The sequence below is a fragment of the Chroicocephalus ridibundus genome, chromosome 7 (genome assembly GCF_963924245.1).
Source record: "Chroicocephalus ridibundus chromosome 7, bChrRid1.1, whole genome shotgun sequence".
NCBI classification, from domain to species: Eukaryota; Metazoa; Chordata; class Aves; order Charadriiformes; family Laridae; genus Chroicocephalus; species Chroicocephalus ridibundus.
The window spans coordinates 37,223,915-37,243,620 of record NC_086290.1 but is presented as its reverse complement, the minus strand read 5'-3'; the positions used below and the strand labels follow the sequence as shown (position 1 = coordinate 37,243,620).

Below are 19,706 nucleotides of genomic sequence, written 5' to 3'. Positions count from 1 at the left end.
GTTATTTGCTACGATGAGACCACAAACATAGATGCCTAGGCACACACGTGCACACTTCTTCATTTAGACAGTAGAGGTACAGTGTATTATCTTGGGATCTGGAACTTTGGAGGAAAAAGAAAAAAATAATCAAATATCATAAAATCCTCACTAACGTTGTGAGAATTAGCAAGACAGATTTTTTTTCCCCCCCTTTCATATCATTCACCTTAGGAGTTTTGAGAAATATCTACAAAGATGAAAGACCCATAAAAACCAAAGAAGCATCAGGCATGAATGCTCAATAATTCTCTTACCTCCTCATAGCTACAGCGGACTCTCCCTTGCCGTCATACTCGCCACACCTGTCCCAGTAAGGAGACCGTACAACTTAGTAACCTCTTTTCTCCCTAAAGATCATGTCTTTAATATCAGTGAGGGGATAATAGACATCTTTAATAGCCTCCATTCAACAAGCTCAGCTGCTACTGTCTCCATTAAGGCCAGTTCATTCTCCACTCTCCTTTGCACAATTTCCAGACAAAGTGGAAGACCTCAAGAATTCAAAGAAGTCAATGAGAATCATGAATCCAAATGGCATGACCATTGTTTGTTTTCGCTTGTTCTCACTGTGCAACAAAGCAAATTGGATACTTTTAAATCAATACCAGGGCTCACGTTGATCCCAGCTGCAGTAGGGCTGACACCACAAGAGCGGGGCAGGGAAGGATAAATCACCACAAAATTCACAGACAAGGTTGTGTTGCAGAAACTGATGAGAACCTACAGGCAAGTATAGGACTGCAGGGAGAAATATGGGAGATGGTGGCAATAGACCATGCCCACATGGAATTTGCGCAGACAAATCCTCTTGAAAGAGGCGATTCCCACAATTTCAACTCTGATTCAAGTTTACCGAGAGATTTTTCCACTGAGGTTACATTACTAGTTTTCTTAAGTAACTTTTTTGAAGAAAGCAATCACATTTACACTCACAAGTGGGTGGGAAAGGATCCCAGAAGCATGCGCTGCTTCTGCTAGTAGCTTCCTCTATCCTGAGTCCTAAGGAAAGAGGAAAGATTATACCTACATCAAAGGTTCAGGGCTTACAAGTATTCAGTGCTTAAACAGCACATAACTTCAGCCACCTTCTGGGCACTCTGCATTTTTGAACTAATCTAGGCCACCACACAGAAATTGAAACCAGGATCTTTCAGTCTTTCTAGGATTTTGCAGTGCTGACTTTATTCCTAAATAACTTTTAAACAGGCACAGTTAAAACAGAAGTCTCAAAATGACCAGCTTTGCTGCACTACGTTTGAAAGTGTCTAGTTTTCACATTTTTACGTGCATTTTAAGCGTGTGTGTGCCATGTAGCACTACGAGCCAAGTGTTCTTGAGCAAAACAGATCAACCTGCAATGGTTCCAAGAGAAAAAAATACGCATATAGAAACTGGCATTACTTAAAAGCACAGCAACGCTAAGTGCCAAAAAAAAATTGTTAAGCAGTACTTTTGGTTTAAAGAAGTATTACAGTTCATTCATTAAAAAAAAAAATTAAACCATTTTGCCTGCTTTATTATATTAAACTTAGCTATCAGTATCACTCGCTCATTGGGATAAGTTCTGTAACATGCTTCTGCAAAAGCTGTTTCTTTCTTTCATTGTGGTTGGGGTTGACAACTAGTATTGAATCCTTCTCATTTTTTCTAGGATCGGCACAAAAAATGACTGCTAAAAGTTTTACATACTTTCTGAAAGCTTTTTTCTAATCTAAGCTTCCTGAAGTGCCTTCCTTGCTTCTCCAGATACCTCCAATATTTGTTTACCACAGCGCCTATACTCAGGTGACACATTTGACCAACCCAATGAGGAGAAGTGATGCAGCCGTGCAGACAGGATCCCCTGCAAGTACAACCCAATGTACACTGATCTTAGACCTCTGCACAAGTAAGTACTAAAACAAAGACAAACTACAGGTAAAAACCTCCCCATTCTGCAGCATTTGTGGGCTTCAGTCAGGAGCTAAACCAAAACTGAAACCCCCTTGTTTATGCAATTAAACCGACCAACGTGTAGGATGTACCCCCCCGCGTCTTCCTCACATCCCTCACACCACACTCAAATAGCTTTGGGGGGATTTGTTTTTATTTTTAATATAACGAACGTTGGAGAAGCAACTTCCTCATATGTATGGTAGACAAAAGCTATTACATCTCAAACAGGAAAATAAGTAAGTGAAGTAAGTGCAAGCAGATGTCACTAATTTATTCCAATGTATTTTGCTCTCTGACTTGCCACATACCTCTGAGTTTCCTCAGCCACCAGAGTATGGGAAGCCCATCCCAGAAGGTGTTGCTACAGTACTTGCTCATCCCGTAAGTTCCATAATAGCAACAAACTAATAAATGACACTTAATAACTTAACCCCACAAAACTCTCACATAAAAGTTGCCTTTAAAGAAAAAAGCTATCATTTTTACTAAATAGATAATAAAAAATGAAGCCAATATTTTCACAAGGGTTTTCTTTGTTATTGTATGTATCTGAAAACATATACTATATGTCTCCCTTTATGACAAGTATGTATAATCTCGGGAGTATAATTCACAAAGTGCCCCCTCTACGGGACTTTTTACACAGCTGTGCATAGTCAGGAGAGTCTCATTTTGCTCTACAGAACAAAAGTTTCCAAGCTATTGCACTGGTTTATTCATCAGGCTTTGACTCCTCCTCACTTGTGCAATGCAGCGTATTACCAGGGAGGTTCGGTTATAAGAAAAATCGAACTCTTGAAAATACGCAGTAAAATAATTGCAAACCATACCGTAGGGTAACGCGCTAGTCCCTTTGTGGGGCATTATTTGGAAAAGAAGCCGCTGTTAGACATGAGAAGCCTAGGAAGTGTGTTCGGGAGTACAATAGCTACAGACTGTCCCACCACGGCCAGGCTGCTCACATTTCAGGAAAGCCACGCACAGCCCGACACCCATCCAGACCCATGGAAGAGTGCAGTCGCTGCGCATTCTCCCCACCATCCATCTCCCTCTCTTGCAGGCATGGAAACGATATTAAAGAAAAATGGACATAAAGCAGCCTGAGAAAGTTCAGGTTACGCGGGTCAGGTACGCAGCTCGCCAGCCCTCCTGCCTTCAGAGGGCTCGCTGCAAACCGCCGCTGCTCCGCTGAGCGAGCCCCGGGGCAGGGGGGCAAACGGGGCGAGGGGAAGGCGCGGTGGCATCGCCGCCTGCCCCGGGGGATGAGACACTCCAGCAAGGGCCAGGGGAGGAAGGAGACGGAGAAGGGAAGGAAGGAGGAGGGAAAGAAAAAGAGTGGGGTGGGGGGAAAAAAAAAGAAAAGGAAAAAAAAAAAGAAAGAAAAAAAAAGAGAAAATCCACGTTTCTCTATTTCTCTAAAACAAAGAATGTGAGAAAGCAGATGTAGTCCAGCACAAGCGACTCCGCCCTGCCAGGCTGGTGTGTTTACTTCTCCCAGCCCGGCTGCCCGGCTGCTCGCCAGCCCCCAGCCCGCCCTCAGCCCCGTCCCGAGCACTTTCTTTTGTTAAAAACTTCCCGGTGGCCGCAGCCCCGCCAGGCAGCGGGGCTCAGCCCCAGCGCTCCACGGCAGCACTCGGCGTGCCATCATCATTATAATCCATCCATCTATCCATCCACCCATCCCACTCCACAGCCAGCGCCGCAAAACCCCGGCTTTAAAAGCCTCCCTCTGTCTTCTGCTCAGAAGCCCAAAGCGCAAACCTCGCTCTCCCCTTCCTCAGTATATTAGAGCAAAAGTCTCGTTACTCTTGTACCCCAGAGGTTTTCCATTCCGTTTATTAGCCGGATCACACAATAAGCACACTGCATGCAAAGAGGGAGGATTATTGTACTTTTTTTAGAGGGAGACAGAGAGAAACTCACCACCGTCATATTCTTCCTCTTCTTGCGCATTTATGGTTACAAATCGCCCGAATAAAGCCGCAAGGATGAAAAAAGTTCTTGTTTGTACCCAGATTGCCATCATGCCTAGATATTAGACATGTATCCTCCTGGGCGGCAGAAAGTGCAGAAACGCAAGGTTATTTTAGCACCATGAAGCCAGCTGGGGAGTCTTTCTGCCTTTCAGCATCAGTTCCAGGACAAAGTCTGCCAGCCCTTTTTTTCAGCACCAGCTCCAGCGCAGTCTGCAAACGCTCCTTTCAGGGGATGCGGCTTTAAATAGGAAGAATGCTGCCTCCACTTCTCTTCCTGCCCCTTTTCAGCTCGTTCAGGCTCCTAATCATCCACTCCCCGCCAAGGAACAGTCTGATTGATGGTAAATAACCGAATCAGAGCTGCCTTCACTCTTCCTTGAACTTTTCTCTGTATGAGTACGCTTGCGGGATATTTTCCTGCTGCTGTGCAGTGTATGTGCTGTGTCAGGACCATTTATTAAGAAAGCAAAACATAGCTCTGTAAGAAGCTGTCAGGAAGAGAAAGCTCTGCCTTTAACACACCCAGCCCACACTTCCTGGGAATGGAGGGTATAGCCCCATTTGGAGCTGATTCCCTTATTAGGAACTTGATCCCTTCCAGCTTGCTGAGAGGAGGATTTCCTCCTTTCCCTTGATAACTGTTCCCCTGCCTTGCTGTAGCTACACTATCAAATGCTGCTCCAGTCCCTTGAGAGGGGCCACAGAACTACCAAGGCAGCTTGTTTCAGGAACCTTTAAAAAACTGTCTTTCCCCCCAAAAGGGAATAATCTTTCTCAAATTAATTCTTTTTTTTTTTTTAATAATCTTTCCTCAAATGATTAGTGTGCTCTGTATTTATTGTCCTACCAGTTGGGAAGACTTATTGCAAATCTCTGGAAGATGCTCTACACTTCTAACACCAGAATGACAATGCAAATTCTCCGAGGCTTTCCACCTCTGTTCCCTGTCAACTGGAAAGTTACCTAAGCCCCAGCCTAGTATTTAGCCCTTAACAATGCACCTTACTTAGCATTCTAGCGTGGGCACTAAGTAAATCTCTCTTTTGTGGATCACTTGCAACCAGGAGTAGAATGTCAGATTTTTTTCTTCCCACAGTATTTATGGTCTGAGGAGCTCCATCACTAATCCCCTCATTTGCTAAGAATTTGGGTCGCCTGTACCTGCTGCAGGGAAATGCATGTTCATCTGTTGGGAGGTTTTCTATCTTTAGCCATTTCAGCTTGAGAACAATCCCATTTGAAGTGGATATGGTGAGAAATAAACCTCTGCACCTGGATTTGTGCGGGTTGGCAACGCTCGCCCACTCTGGTTATCAGAGCATGATTTAGCACTTCTCAGCGGTGCAGCATCCTAAAGCCTGTGAAGTTTTCTTCTGTCTCTTCAAAAGAGCAGCATACCCAGAAAAGGAAAGGTAACCCAAAAAATTGTACAGCACTGCAGTGCTACATCATACCTACTCTAGTATCAAACCCAGAGATTGACATAAAAATATGCTGAAAGAGAACAAAATCAAAATTCCCTGCTCTCTTGCACCACAGCAGTCTTAAACCTATATAGGGTTTCACTGCAGGAGCGTAATATCCCACAGTCCCTGGTGCTCAAGAGTTCTAGCTATGAGAAAGAATAGAAAAATTGAAGCTGTGCAAGCTGCTGCAATTTTATCTTGAAACACAATCATAATCATTGGTAAGTATCAGTTGAGAAGCTCAGAACTGAAAAAACAAAAGTTAACATTTGTTAACCTGCCCGGTCACAGGTGAAATTCTGACTTGACAGGTTCGTGAGTACTTGCGCTGGCTTGCTAGTCTCAAAAGTCAGAGTCATGTGTTTTAGGTGTCATACTTCAACGGAACCCCAGGAAATCTCCCTCGGATAGTGAGGTTACGTGATGCTGGCTAGAAACATCAGATGCTTTAGATGATATATCTGCTTTAGAACCAGATCTGACCTTTGCCATTTGCACTGTTCTATACGCACATTAGTTATGAGAGAGCAGCAAACACGAAAGCTGACAGCCATAAGCCGCCACACTGCCATTGCTAAATCATCACATGAAATTACACAATGCAAAATCACTATATACATTAGGAAAGGTAAATAACACATTTTAAAAACCACATTACACAAGGCTTCCCACGGTTGGAGGTAACCCGTCACTCACTCACAGTATTAAGTACAGAAATATTAATATTAATATTTAAAATTTAAGAGGAGAAAGGCTGAGAATATGGACGGGGTTTTGAAAAGCGTCCTGTGCTCGTTGATGAGAAACAACTGCGGCCGACAGACATGTAGGTGTTTCTGAACTCTATGCTACTAACTGGAGGGGATTTATGTGAAATTTCTTATAATAAAGCTGACAACTGCTCAGAGAACTCGCAGCTGAAAAGTCCTCCCTGCAGCCTGGGTAAGCTACAATGAAACCACAGGGAATTCAGACTCTACCACAGAATCACAGAAATGGCCACATGCTGGTAAAACTTGCCTTTACAGTTGCTAACTCTCTGCTTAAAATTAGATAACAAGTTCTCACGCTTACTTCCTCAAGTCTTAAGTCTGCAACAGGTTGGTAAATTCCTAGTGTATTCACAGCAAGAATGAGCCTTACCATCATTATATCTTATATCTCTGAGAAAAATACCAGAACAAGAACAGTATTGAATTATGGTGACTTTTTTTTTTCCCCAATAGCTCCTTGAGAAAAAAAAAATCAGAAGGATCCCTTTGACCATTTCCATTGAAACTTTTTTTCTGAGGAGTTGTAGAGATTTTCAAAGGAACCTTCTGCCGTTTCATGCCTAGTCTTTCCTTTGGAAAGATTCCTACAGCAATATCTAAAAGCTGCCCTTCAAATATATTTCTGCCTTAGACTCACCAACAAATTATGCCACATAACCAAAACAGATGAACAACAGAGAGCAGAAAAGGATGTAAACTGCTTAGAGAATCAATCCCCTTATGCCTCCTTATAAATGCTTCCTTTCACCATGGATGTGCATTCAAAGAAGTTTTCAATTTTATTCCAAGCATTGTAATTAGTCATGAAGTATATCACTTTTCATTTAAACAATTTCACTTCTAGGCCTAAGCTATTTGATTGCATCCCATTGGATACGAGTGAGAGAAAATCTTTAGTTAGAACCACTGTAAACAGAGTCAGACTAAGCAATTAAGAGTGGGCAGATAAATAATTCCAAGTATGCTCAGTGTCACCTCCCCCTCCTCCTCTCAATAGGGGAGAAACCAACATCGCATAGAATAATATTGTATATTTATGCAGCGACTTCTCTCCAACCGTTTTTCACTTTTTCCATCAGTTTTAGGATTCTGTAAGAACAGAGGAATGTGGAATTTAGCAAACTAGCCTAAGGTCATACATTCAGAAGAAGTAAAGCCAGATACAGAGTTTTGGAGCTCATTTCTCTCCCGTGCCAAGGAAAACTTATACAAGATGAAAATGCCTTGGGAGAAGAATCCAGGGCCCTGACTCATGGAGCCAGTTCCCTTCCAATGCACCTTCAATCTATTCATTGTTATTCGTTAAGCTTACAGTATGTAATGGACCTGAATTTAGTAGACAGAGCCACTGCAGGAGTGGTAGGACTGAATACTCTTCTCTTTCTCTAGTCCAGCTCAGTAGAGCAATAGATCTGGAAACATGGGACACAAAACCACTCTCTTTCTACTGTCAGGAGATCCTTTGAAATTGCGACAGTCTCAGCTACCGATTTGTGGCTGATTTCTGACTCCCAAGATGAAAAACTCATGACATGATTGAGAGATCACTTTCTAATAGTTCACGCTTCACATGGGAGCAACCAGACGCTTCCAAGTTTGAAGGATCTTTACATCAAATAAAGGCAAACAACAAAACAAGACCAAAATCTTCACACAAAAGCAGTGTGTGAGCCTTTACAATACGCTTTAAAAAGTCGTCGTGAAACAAAAGCTGTCCCCAAAGCTAGAACAATTGTAGAAATGTCAAAATACAGTACTTTGAAAAAATATAACTAAGTACTCCCTAATATCTAGTCTGTTGATACCCATTCCTATGTTTTAGCCAGTAAGTAGGGACTGTATGTTATTTGACCTAAAAATCACAAAGTTACTCGAAATTCAAAGAGCATTTTGAGTGACAGATGAAGCTAGGGAATACTGTTAGGTAATTGTGAGGACTCAGAAATACATTAAAACAAAATTCACAGGCTTACACCTTTCAAAATCTCCAAGTTGGGCCAGAAAATACAAGGAATTATTAGCTTAGGATACTTCTGAGCACGCATGCATATGAGTCATTAAAATTCCAATATCCACGAGGGTCTCTCTTCAATAGACTTTAATGACCTTTCACACTGTTACATACAGTGTGACAGTGCTCCTGTTTTAAATTAATTTGTACCAAGCTGACAAAAAATGCCTCCATATAAATGACCAAGCTATCTGGTACAAATAAGATGCTGGACCGGTCTTTTGGCAGCAATAGGAAATCAGTGGAATCACGGAAATTGATAAGAAGCTCTACTTGAATTCAAAAAGCATCTTTTCAAAATTGAGCAAGATTTTCAAAAGCAATGCGGTTTCACCAAAGTGATCTTAAGTCAATCTGAGAGTTGCTGTCAATTTTATGTAGGCATATAATCCATGGTAAGTGCTGTTTGAAATTTCTACCTCATAATAAGTTCTTCAGTCACACATTTAGCTTAAAAAAAAAAAAAAGGCAGCAAAGTGACATACCACATTTTTAACTCACAAGAATATACTCCACATAAAATGTTTTATTTTTTAGAATTAACCATTAAAATGAACATGACTGAAATAATATGAGAGAAAAATAGTTTGTTTTCTTTGGAGGGTGTTCACTTTGCACTTTTAAGACCCCTTACTGCACAAGGAATCAGTTTTCTTGATTTGCACAGGTCTTTCACATAGTAAAAGAACAGAAAATTCTGTTATTTAAAATAAGAAACTGTAATAGGAAACTACAGAAATTAGCAAGAATATAAGCAGAGAAACATGATACTACTTTTAAATCAGATCTTTAAATGGACTAGATTCCAAACTGCATCACCTCAAAATCCTAATCTTCCTGCTGAGAAATCCACCAAAAAACTAGTATCAGCTAGAGATTTAAACAACGCTGCATCAGTAATGTTACTGCCCCTTTGCAGGAGAATATGCACATTCCTTTGGGTAGGAAGGTTTAATAAATGAATTTAAGTCATGATAGAGAAGAAAGAGGAAATATATGTTTCTTGGTTACATTCAAACTTCGTAATGTTGTTTCAGTTAGTTTTAATTTGGGGAGGTAGGATGATACTTTGCTTTTAAACTGCTAGTGTGGGGTCTTGGATTATGTCAGTCACCCTAAATCTGCTTTTGCTATGGGCAATTCCAAACCCAATAAGCTCAGTAAGGTTATTAGTACTGGCAGCCTTTCCTGCAGAATTAAATTAAACTCAACATTAGTCTAAGCAAAAAATCAGGAATAATTAGGGGAAGTCTTGCATGAAGTCCTTCCATAAATTCTACTTATTCTTTACCCGGAACAGGGAAAACAGCATCATTATTTCATTGTTCATTACAAATTCATTGTCAAGCTAGTTTTCATCTGCCTAAGAACTTAAACTGATTAAATGAAAACATAAAAGGGTCACAGCAAGCTACTCACTTAAATGGCAAGGCCAAGTTCTAATCTGTAATTCAAATAGGCCCAAACTGATGACAGGCCTCCGCTTTTTTTTTTTTTTAAATATTAAATTCCTTTACCTTGGGACCTCAAGACAGTTTACTTTGTACTTTTTCATTGACTGAAGATCCATGCAAAAGTAGAGGTAAAGTCCTATCCAACAAGCGGATTCACATCTCCGATCATTTTTCTGACTCAGGGAATCAGTCAAATCAATGGGACTGTAAGCAGAACTTGGCTGAAAGTTCATTTTCAGCCCTCATCTCTTTCAGGAATAGGTTTGTTATAAGCTCAGGGTTACTTAATCACCACCTCAAAGCTTTGTCCACAGTTTTAAAAGAATACTACATTGTTTGTTTTTATACTCATTTCACTGGCATTCCTTTATTTAAGAATGCGTGTCTATGTAGAACTATGTAGAACGATTTCATCTTATTGTCACAGATGTCAGACCACTGAACTGTGCTTTAATATGGTCACTGTAGCCCCAAGCACAAAATGACCCCTTTGGTAATTTGTCATTGTGTCCTAGTGTAACGTATCATGTGTTTAAGAAACAAAATACCGTATCTGTCATTTAGAGTTTAAATTGTGTTAACTAAGAGAATGATTAAAATCTTACGTATTTATTTTATCCATCACTGACCAATTGTTTTCTTTTCCCTATCATTACAGTTGTTTTGGTGGGTTTTTTTAAAGCATTGATTTTCAGCCTTAGAGTTAATTCTGTGGAATACCCAAAACTGACAGAGTCATTTACTTGCGACAGGCCTGGGGAATATGGCATTTAAGTCTGTAGCAAAATTCTCACCGATCATAACAAGAATGAGAAGTTCAGGATGCAGCCTTACATACCACATCGCTCCCAAGTTATATCTTATTTCCTAGTAAAAATAAAAATGGTGAAAAAAACCTGTACACACTATGTGCCAATTAACAGAGTTGGCCTACAGATTTGAATTGAGAATGGCTACAGCAGCAGCACTCGAGGAGGGACTTAAGAATCACCAGGCCACTCACAGTAAATCGTATGTTAAAATTAATCTTAGAGGAAATATATATATAACATTCCAAGGAAAGCTAGTTACTGATCAAGCCCTACAGACTAAATGGCCAAGTAAGAGAAATCCTAAGGTAACCAAACGTACTGGAATGTGTCTGTTAGCTTAAACATGAGAGTTTTTCAGCAGTTGCTCTGGGCCTGAGCCTGCTGGCTGCCAGGGAGCTATGGGGGAAGCACCCTGGGTGGTCTGCAGAAGGGAGTATCTGGAGCAGATGAGGCACTGTGCAAGCCAAAAGTGGCGATGGGTCCAAGGAGAATTTCCCTCCTCAGGAGGGAAACACTGGAGGAAAGGGCCACTGAAATAAAGAATTCGCCCCCGCCCCACCCCAGCCATATTCATCACTACATCCATGTGAAACAAAGTGCCTGTGACTTTACGCACGCTATAAAGTAGGACTGAAGGGATCCATTTACACAGGATATTGTTTCTCATGTAAAAAAACCTTAGCAGATGTTTAGTGAATGTTTGCTATAATGTCATACATTAAATCTACATTTGCCAGAAAATCTCCATTTTTAATCATACTCCTTTTGTCCTGGATAGTCAAAGAGCATTTGATTTTACTTGTTTACCCTCTAAAATTGGGAAAGGCCTCAGCTCCAATGACAAAAGGAACTTAGCTTGCTCAGAGCATCTTACCAGAATTGCTCCACTTTTTGTAAGGCAATCTTCTTGAAATACATTATTTAATATCTTTTAATTAATATTTTGTAAGAACAAGAAAGAAGAAACAGGTTTGATAATTTTGGGACAGGCATCCTCGATAACATATCAAAGCAGTAGACACCATGGTGAAACGTCGGCCCTGTTGAAGTTAGCTGCAGTAGTTCGGCTACTGAATTCACGTTTCCCCTCAGGGTGGATGTTTCTACCCCTTTCTAACAATCTTTTCATCACACTGTTTGATTAACTAAGAAAGTTAATACATAAACAGGCATCTCTACTTGGAGCATTGTGCATAACACCCTTCCGACAAGTGCTAGTGGCAGCAGCAGTAGTAGTCGCATCCCATCTGTTGTTACTAAAATACAGAAACTATGGTTCAAACCCTCAGCACAAGCACACGTTCTTATTACCTTAGTGTCCCTGGTCGTCTTTTACCATACCATTCTGTCCCTCTTCAGCACTCAAAAGAACGAGAATGTAGAATCGTGCCAGTTTTTTGAGATGAGGAACAAAAGCAGACCAATAAAAGAAAATACACGTATAACTCATCAGTATATCAGCAACCCTGGCAAGCTGAGTCATAGCTCCTTCAGCTACTTGTAAGCCTTTCTCTTACATGTGCATCTTGATTGCTTTTGCATTAAGCGTGGTCCTTCTCTGCACACACATGATCGGGAGCACTTCCCCTGACACCCCAGACCAGCTGCGCAGGCCAGAGCGACAGTGACGGGCAGCTTGCACTTGTCCCACCATGAGAGGTCTAAAGAAAAACTTAGATAAACATCTGCCAGGAATAAGGTAGATGGGTTTTGTCCTGCTTTACAGGATGGGAATAGTCTAGATAATCTTTTTAGATTCTTTCCAGTACTATTTTTCTTCCAGCAGGAAAATGTGATTTTTATACTGACTATCTTAGCTCTCAAAAGTGAGTCCTCTTCTGGAAAATAGGATCCACTTCTATCAGACAATAAGAACCGATAAATGGAAAACCAGACAATGAATAAAACACAATTTGAAAGCATTTTTAAAAAGTCATGAAAAAGGAAAACTTGTCATATTTTTAGTATTTTGCTTGTTGACATGGACATTCCGTTTCTCTTTCCTGGGAGCAGCAAGGAAAAAACTCTGCCAACATTGACCGAATTATGGATCATTAACAGAAGAAAGGGGAAGAGCAACAACAGCAGAAGGAAGTAATACAGGAAAAGGAGCGAGAAAGGAATCGGCATTTGTGTAAGACAAGGGCATAAGACTTGAATTTATGCATCACACTCTCACAAAGCTAATACAAGAAAAATTTTGTCTAAGAGAGCTATAATTCCTGTGCTGTGGGTATTGGTGTCACTATGAGAACTGTAAGCCCAGGACAACATCAGATAAATGTCAGTACAGTTGCCTGGTTACTTATGCTACATTCAAGTACAGAATGCAAAACAGATTTATTAAGGAGAAGGGTTCATTCTGCCTCCTTGACTTTTCCATTTCCTTTCCATGCTGTCTTCCTTCCAATATTTTATAGCTTTTATGAGCTTTATTGCACTACGATTTGAATACATGTGTGGAGCACATTTCCCACTGCCTTTAAAGATTAAGTGCTAATTGAAAACATAGTTTACTCAGAAACAATCCATCAAGTTTACGTTTAGTTTTTGCTGTGAAAAAAAACGTGGTAACTGAACCTTTTTAAAAATTTTATTTCAGAACTCTTCATGAGGCAGGCTTATTTTCAAAGCTATGGCCCATCAGCAAGTGGGTTTTCATCTGGTTAATGGTCTGAAATAGATTGTTCAGGGGAATACCTACCCTCTGTAGTCACTGGCATGTTTTATTTTGCATCAACTGATTGCTTTCGTGACGTATTTCAGGAAACCAGCCTCCTAGCCTTTTTAAAGAATGATAGCTTAGATGAGCCTCAGATGTTTTATAAAATAGTTATTAATTCTTAAAGATCATTTTACATTTCCTCAGTAGCAAAACTTACCTGTTTCTCAAAAATACCTATACCCTAAGATTCCCATGGTAGGTAAAAACTTCTAAACAGTCTCCTTATATCTTCTGTTAGTTACATCATTTCTGACAGCAGCTAAAATACTTAAACTTGGTGGTACTGCAGCACATGAACACAACTTCACCTTGTAACCCTTTATTCAATAATGGGTTGGTTTAAAACATATTCAGAGATAAGTGATAGCCACAGTAGGTGACTGGGCTTCTCTTTTTCCCCTCAGATAACAACTGTTTGATACCTGGGAAAGATTCAGAGTTCTTGCTACAAATCAAGGGTTTGTATAAAGGATTTATATTCGAGTGCTTTAAAAGTACCATATCATGTCATATATCGCATCCTGGGCTGCATCAAAAGAACCGTGGCCAGCAGATCCAGAGAGGTGATTCTGCCCCTCTACTCCGCTCTGGTGAGACCCCCCCTGGAGTACTGTGTCCAGCTCTGGAGTCCTCAGCACAAGAGCGACGTGGACCTGTTGGAGCGGGTCCAGAGGAGGGACACAAAGACGATCAAAGGGCTGGAGCACCTCTCCTATGAAGACAGGCTGAGAGAGTTGGGGTTGTTCAGCCTGGAGAAGAGAAGGCTCCGGGGAGAACTTATAGCGGCCTTCCAGTACCTGAAGGGGGCCTACAGGAGAGATGGGGAGGGACTCTTTATCAGGGAGTGTATTGATAGGACAAGGGGCAATGGTTTTAAACTAGAGCAGGGCAGGTTTAGATTAGACATTAGGAAGAAGTTCTTTACAATGAGGGTGATGAGACACTGGAACAGGTTGCCCAGAGAGGTGGTGGAGGCCCCATCCCTGGAGGCGTTCAAGGCCAGGCTTGATGAGGCTCTGAGCAACCTGATCTAGTTGAAGATGTCCCTGCTTACTGCAGAGGGGTTGGACTAGATCACCTTTAAAGGTCCCTTCCAACCCAACACATTTTATGTTTCTATGATTCTATACTCTCCTTCAACTCCCCAGGGCATTCATTTACATTTGCATTAGTTCACCACGCAAATCAAGTCTAAATACTGCTAAAAAAGCACCAGACAAAATGTGGGCAAAACCCACAGATCTCTTTCACCGTGCCCATTTCCATCACCTAACATTTTTTCCATGTGGACCCCCTGACCAAACCTCCAGCCACCTTCAGCACTGTGTCCCACAGCAAACTGGTGAGCAGACTCCATCCCCCCGAGCCTCCCGCAGCTCAGCAAGAGACACAGCCCTAGCACTACAGGCTGCTCTGCAGGTGTGCAATAGAAATTCATATTTTAACACTTTCTGTGCCCATTTTATTCCCTGTCCACTACTATATAGTTCTAGTTGTCACATTTATTCAAACTCTATTAGACTAAGCTTTATTCACTTAATCCAAGTGCAGACATATCCACAAAAAATAGGTATGAGTTAATTGCAATTTGCATTTCTTGTAACCATGCTTGTTGATTAGAGACAGCTCATGTTGTGTAATCATTTTGATTATGGTTTTCCTAACAATCTTTCAGGTTACTTTCAAAAGGATTATTTGGCTTTGCTTATTTAATGTGACCTCACATGATATTGTCTCTTAAATACATTCCCAATCACATATTTATTAAGAAAAGAGGCCTAAATACTTGATGTTCCACCGATTTTAGGATACCAGGAATGAAATATTTGATTGTAATTGACTATTTTTATGCTTTTATTTAAACATCACTCATAGTGTAGAAAACACAGATGAAAATGCTGTTTCAACTTGTTCGTGTACTTCCAGCATTCAACACTGCAGTAATTCTCCCATGGAGAGCAAAGTTTAAATTGCATGAATGATACTTTCAAGGAGGATGGAACAGGTACTTTTGCTTAGTGCTAATAAAAACTTACCTTTTGCAACTGGAATACAACTTTTAAATATCTATTATTTTATATACACTTATAAAACTTGCAATAAAAATGTGGCAATTCATACACACTTTTAGTGAAGGTGGAAGAGTTTTCCAGATTGTTGTATCTGCTTCTTGCAACTATTTTTAGAATTATACCTAAGAATAAGAGATTGGCATGAAATCCTAGCCCTATTCTACTGAGAATAAAGGAAAGCTTTTAATATAAAATCTTGACCTCATTTATTTGCTTTCAAGAAGCCTGTGACAATGTCCCTCTGAAGAGAACGCAAACACTTACATGTCAGCAGTGAAGTCCTGTCATGAACTAGACATTGATCCCAGCCTTATTTTGTAACACTCTCTTAGGAATAGTTGTTAAAACTGTCGCAAGCCCCACTGAAGTCAGTAGGGCTCCATGCACATGTTGACGCAAGGATGTAGCAAAGTCTTTAAAACTCACCAGCATTTAGTGAAAAACTCCTAGGGCTTAGACGTTCTCCAGGCCTTGCTTAGTTTACTTCATATTTCTTCTCTTTTTCTTTTTTTAGCCTTTTCAAAATCTTAGATTCAGGCTTGTACACAGGCTGTTCTGAATGATCTTGTAAGAGTATTCTAACATACAGAAAATATAGAGAAGGAGAGGAGAGGGGGGAAAAAGTTACTCCTAATCTCTCCTCAGTGCCACAGGCTTTTAAGAACACTATTTATACCCTTGTAAAAGAATTTTTTAGACCCTTGAAAAATCCCCTCTCAAACTGTGTGGTAAAGCTGTTTGCAATGAGGGTAGGACCTACCGATCCCAGAGGGCTCGTTGCTCTGAACCTTCAGTATCAGTACTAGAAGAAACTCAGCCCGCTGACCTGCTAAAGCGTGTCCTTGAAAACAACTTCCACCGTGGTGGAAGGCGAACAACCTGCGTGTCAACAGCGAAACAAAGAAATACAGAATCCGTGGACAAAAAATAAGGCAGATGGAGCCTTTTACATTCTCCGTAACCACAGACTGAGGCTATGAAATGACAATACGCTGCTGTTACGATAGTCTTGTAATGGCCATTTAAATGTTTGCTGCTAAACCTAAACCAAAGAATTTTAAAAGCCCACCATCTTACATTCAGGCTACAACAGACCATCAGAAGATCAAGCTGAACTTATACACATAGACGAGAGGAAGTATTTAGTTAGGGTGGCACAAAGATGAGTATTTTCATTGTCAGAGAACAAGTCTGTGTAAACAGGAGTACAGCTGAATCCTGCACTTCTTACAGGGTCGACAGCATCCGAACTCAAAAAAAAAAAAAAAAAAAAGACACTACCCCAAGTCATACTACATAGGAAAGAAAAGAAAAGAACAGATACATAATTTAGAATGATTACTTTATTTTCATGAAGTTGGATCATTTTCAACATTTTCATTAGCATACTCCTTCAGTGCTTATTGTAATGCTTTTGAAACTGTAGATATCATGTGTTGTACGCAAAGGACCATTAGTTTCTACAAGAGTGGATGTTTCAGTAAAATCCCTCGATCCATCTAAAGACTGTTTGCAATTGTTTATTTCCAAGCTTTATTTAGTGCCCCATTTTCACAGTCAGAGTCAAGCCCGAAGTGCCCTTTCTGAAACTTAAGTCTCTGATACTTACCAGCCTTCATGGAAATCATTCTCCACTGTCTGTAAGAAGGATATTCTAAAAATAGTTCTGTCTTTTGTTCACTCACATTTATGCAGGGGCAACTGGAAGGCTTGAATCCTTCCAAGACAAGCATGGCTGGTCTACAATATTCCTCCCTAAACATACAGGTGCCCAATATTCATCTTGACGAGTGAGCTCTCAATGTTTTTCCTATTGTTATTTGAAAGTAAATTTATCCATATTATTGAGGACAGACATAACTAAAGTTTAATCTTCTTTTGCTTCTTTAGCAAACATTCATGTTCTACACTAGGCCTATGAAACTTAGTCCTTCTGCAGTTAACTCTGTTGGTCCTGGAATTTTCAAAATTAACCTATTTCCTCCATCTCAGAAAGGAAAATTTATACCTAAGGCACTTCAGTAATTTGTCGTTTAGCAATCTAGCTCAAAGTTCCCAGTGAATACCTTTTCATACCCTTGTAGTACTGTTGTAGTATCCCTTTAAAAGCAAATGTACTTTTAAAGTAAGAGCTAGCGAAGGATTCATGTAAATATTACTTTTTCACATTTAAAGTGATGAATGCAGAACCGTGAAATGGGTTGGCATTATAATTATGTGTAGGACAGGTTTAAATGGTGAACTGGAGATAGATATTTTTGTAAGAAAACCAGCTGTGTGCCAGGCTTGGAAAATTCAGTCACTAGTGTTCAAACCAGAAACATAAAATATTTTGAAATCCCACGGTCATCAATGCACCTGTGTAAGTCTCATTAAACTTAATAGACATTACACACATTTGTTGAGGGCAAAACACCCTCTCCTACAGCTGCAGCTCTTCTTGAACGACTGCTCATTTTCGTGGCTTTTTATGACTGTAGGCCAGATTACATTTTAAAATGGCAAAATATTTAGTATGTTTCAGCAGACTAACCAGCTTTTTTGGCTTTGGGCTCATACGTTGGCTTGAGGCTTAGCTCTGGGTATGAGACATGGAGCTGCAAACAGCTGTGGCTCACGATGTCGCAGCTCCCCCAGTTGTCTACGTGCTGCCGGGGGACAGCGAGGGACTCGGGCTGGTAGTTTAACATGGGCCAATTTGAAGGAGGGTGCGTCTCAGCGGCCCCGCCTCGTGCTCTCTGAGCTTTCCCACTTGCTCAGAGAGAGGAGATCTAGGCATGAGCATAGCTGCTCTCCTGTCTGCACCTAGGGATGAAATCCAGGAAGGGCTCATGCAGCCACATAAGGGATTGGACACAGTCGATCCCTTGTTTGGCAGATGTTCCTTAGGATTTACTTTTACCTCTTGCTAGCGTTTCAAATGCATCGCTTCAAATTGCTATGAAAGCTGCTAGGGCTTTCATGGCAGGTCAGGGCTAGGACAAAGCCAAGCAGAGAACGAGGGGAACCACGACTAGTTCTTCTGTGCAGCCCTGGGAATTGGTCACGGGCTGATCTCAGGCACAGCAGTACATCACTCCTGCAAGGCTGACAAGTGAACTACCAAGGAATCAACAGTCCATCTCCTGATGGTCCACCCTGCTCTACTGCCCTGCCCAACTGCACATCAGACGTTACTTATTCAGCCACAATATTCCTGTTCGCATTCCTTTACCACCTGCCCCATCTCGCAGCATTTGAGCATTTGCCAGAAGTGAGCTATATCATTATTTTGTAAAGGAAATAGGTGCTGAATGTGTGGTATTGCTTTTTTATACCATTTATTAACAATATGGTAAAGTTTCTTAATATAACCCCAGGTCACATTAAGTAATGCCTAAATTTTCCATCAAAGTGAAACATGCTGACAAAGACAATTATTTCTGTGAATGAGAGATGTGTTCCATTTTATGATTATGCAGCTGACAGGATCTGTGGGTTATGAGAGTATATGGACAGCTTAGTAACTTTAATGAATAGCAATTAACATTTGTCTTTTCTCCAGTGAGCAATTTTGTACCGTGTAATAATATTTGGAAAGTCATCACTTGAACAGAAAATTCCATTTCAGAACTTTGTGCCAATTTGTCATTTCTGCAAATGTATAAACTGAATCTCAAGACATTTTGTTTTAACAACATATGAGATGCAAGCAAAGAGATGATGGTGTGTAGCCACAAAGGACCTGCAGTCTGTATTTGCCATACGCATACCTTGTTTTCTGCTGTGTACCTCCCTTTCACCCTCTGCTCTCCATCTGCCCCTTTCCAGCTGTATCGGCGTTCTGGCTTGCAGCAATGGTGGCAGCTAAAAAGAGAGGCAGAAATGCATCCTGATTTCTGGCTAGTCAGACACCAAGGAGTACTGCAGTTGCTAAAGGAGGCCCTGGCAGAGAAACACAACTTCCCGACTTTGCCAGGGGGGATTCCTAAGCTGTGTTTTTTATTTCCACAACTAATTCTGTACAAATTACTTCAACTTGTGTTCCATGCCAGATGGCGATGTGTGGTAAAAGACCAGGGAAATAGGAGGACACAGGTTAATCTCCTGGCTAAGAGGGTACTGGATCTGAGCGCAAGGCATCTATAAGCAAACACACGGAAGTAAGATTCCACCTTGGAGGTATGCAGGAGAAAGGCTAAGGAAAAGAGAGAACGTGTGCCTCCCTTGCGAATGGGACCAGCTCAGAGCCAAGGCTTACTGCTCCGAAGACGGCTGCCCTGTGCAGGCTGAGTGCAAGCACCCAGCTTAGGACATTCAAAGGTCTGCAAATTCCAAGGAAGACAATTCTGGCTGGGTTAGAAGAGGTAAGAAACATGAAATAAATCACCCTGCTTTAGCATCCCACCATCTTCAAGGAACAGACATGCCTCAGGTTTCTCCTTTCATCAGCCAGCCACG

The 19,706-nt window shown here is 40.9% G+C and overlaps 1 protein-coding gene across 2 annotated transcripts in view; it reads right to left on the bottom strand.

The window, feature by feature from the left end:
• Positions 1–19,074, bottom strand: part of COL5A2 (collagen type V alpha 2 chain) — a 128,251-nt gene extending 109,177 nt beyond the window's left edge. Inside the window, exon 1 of one of the 2 annotated variants that reach the window (XM_063341117.1) lies at positions 19,019–19,074. Coding sequence is in view for 1 of the 2 variants with exons in the window: in XM_063341116.1 (XP_063197186.1) it covers positions 3,901–4,003 (103 nt within the window). In the remaining variant the exon portion in view is untranslated. Of the gene's footprint in view, positions 1–3,900; positions 4,236–19,018 lie in introns of those variants that run through there. The other variant, XM_063341116.1, reaches the window with a different exon arrangement.
• Between the last annotated feature and the right edge of the window lie 632 nt (positions 19,075–19,706).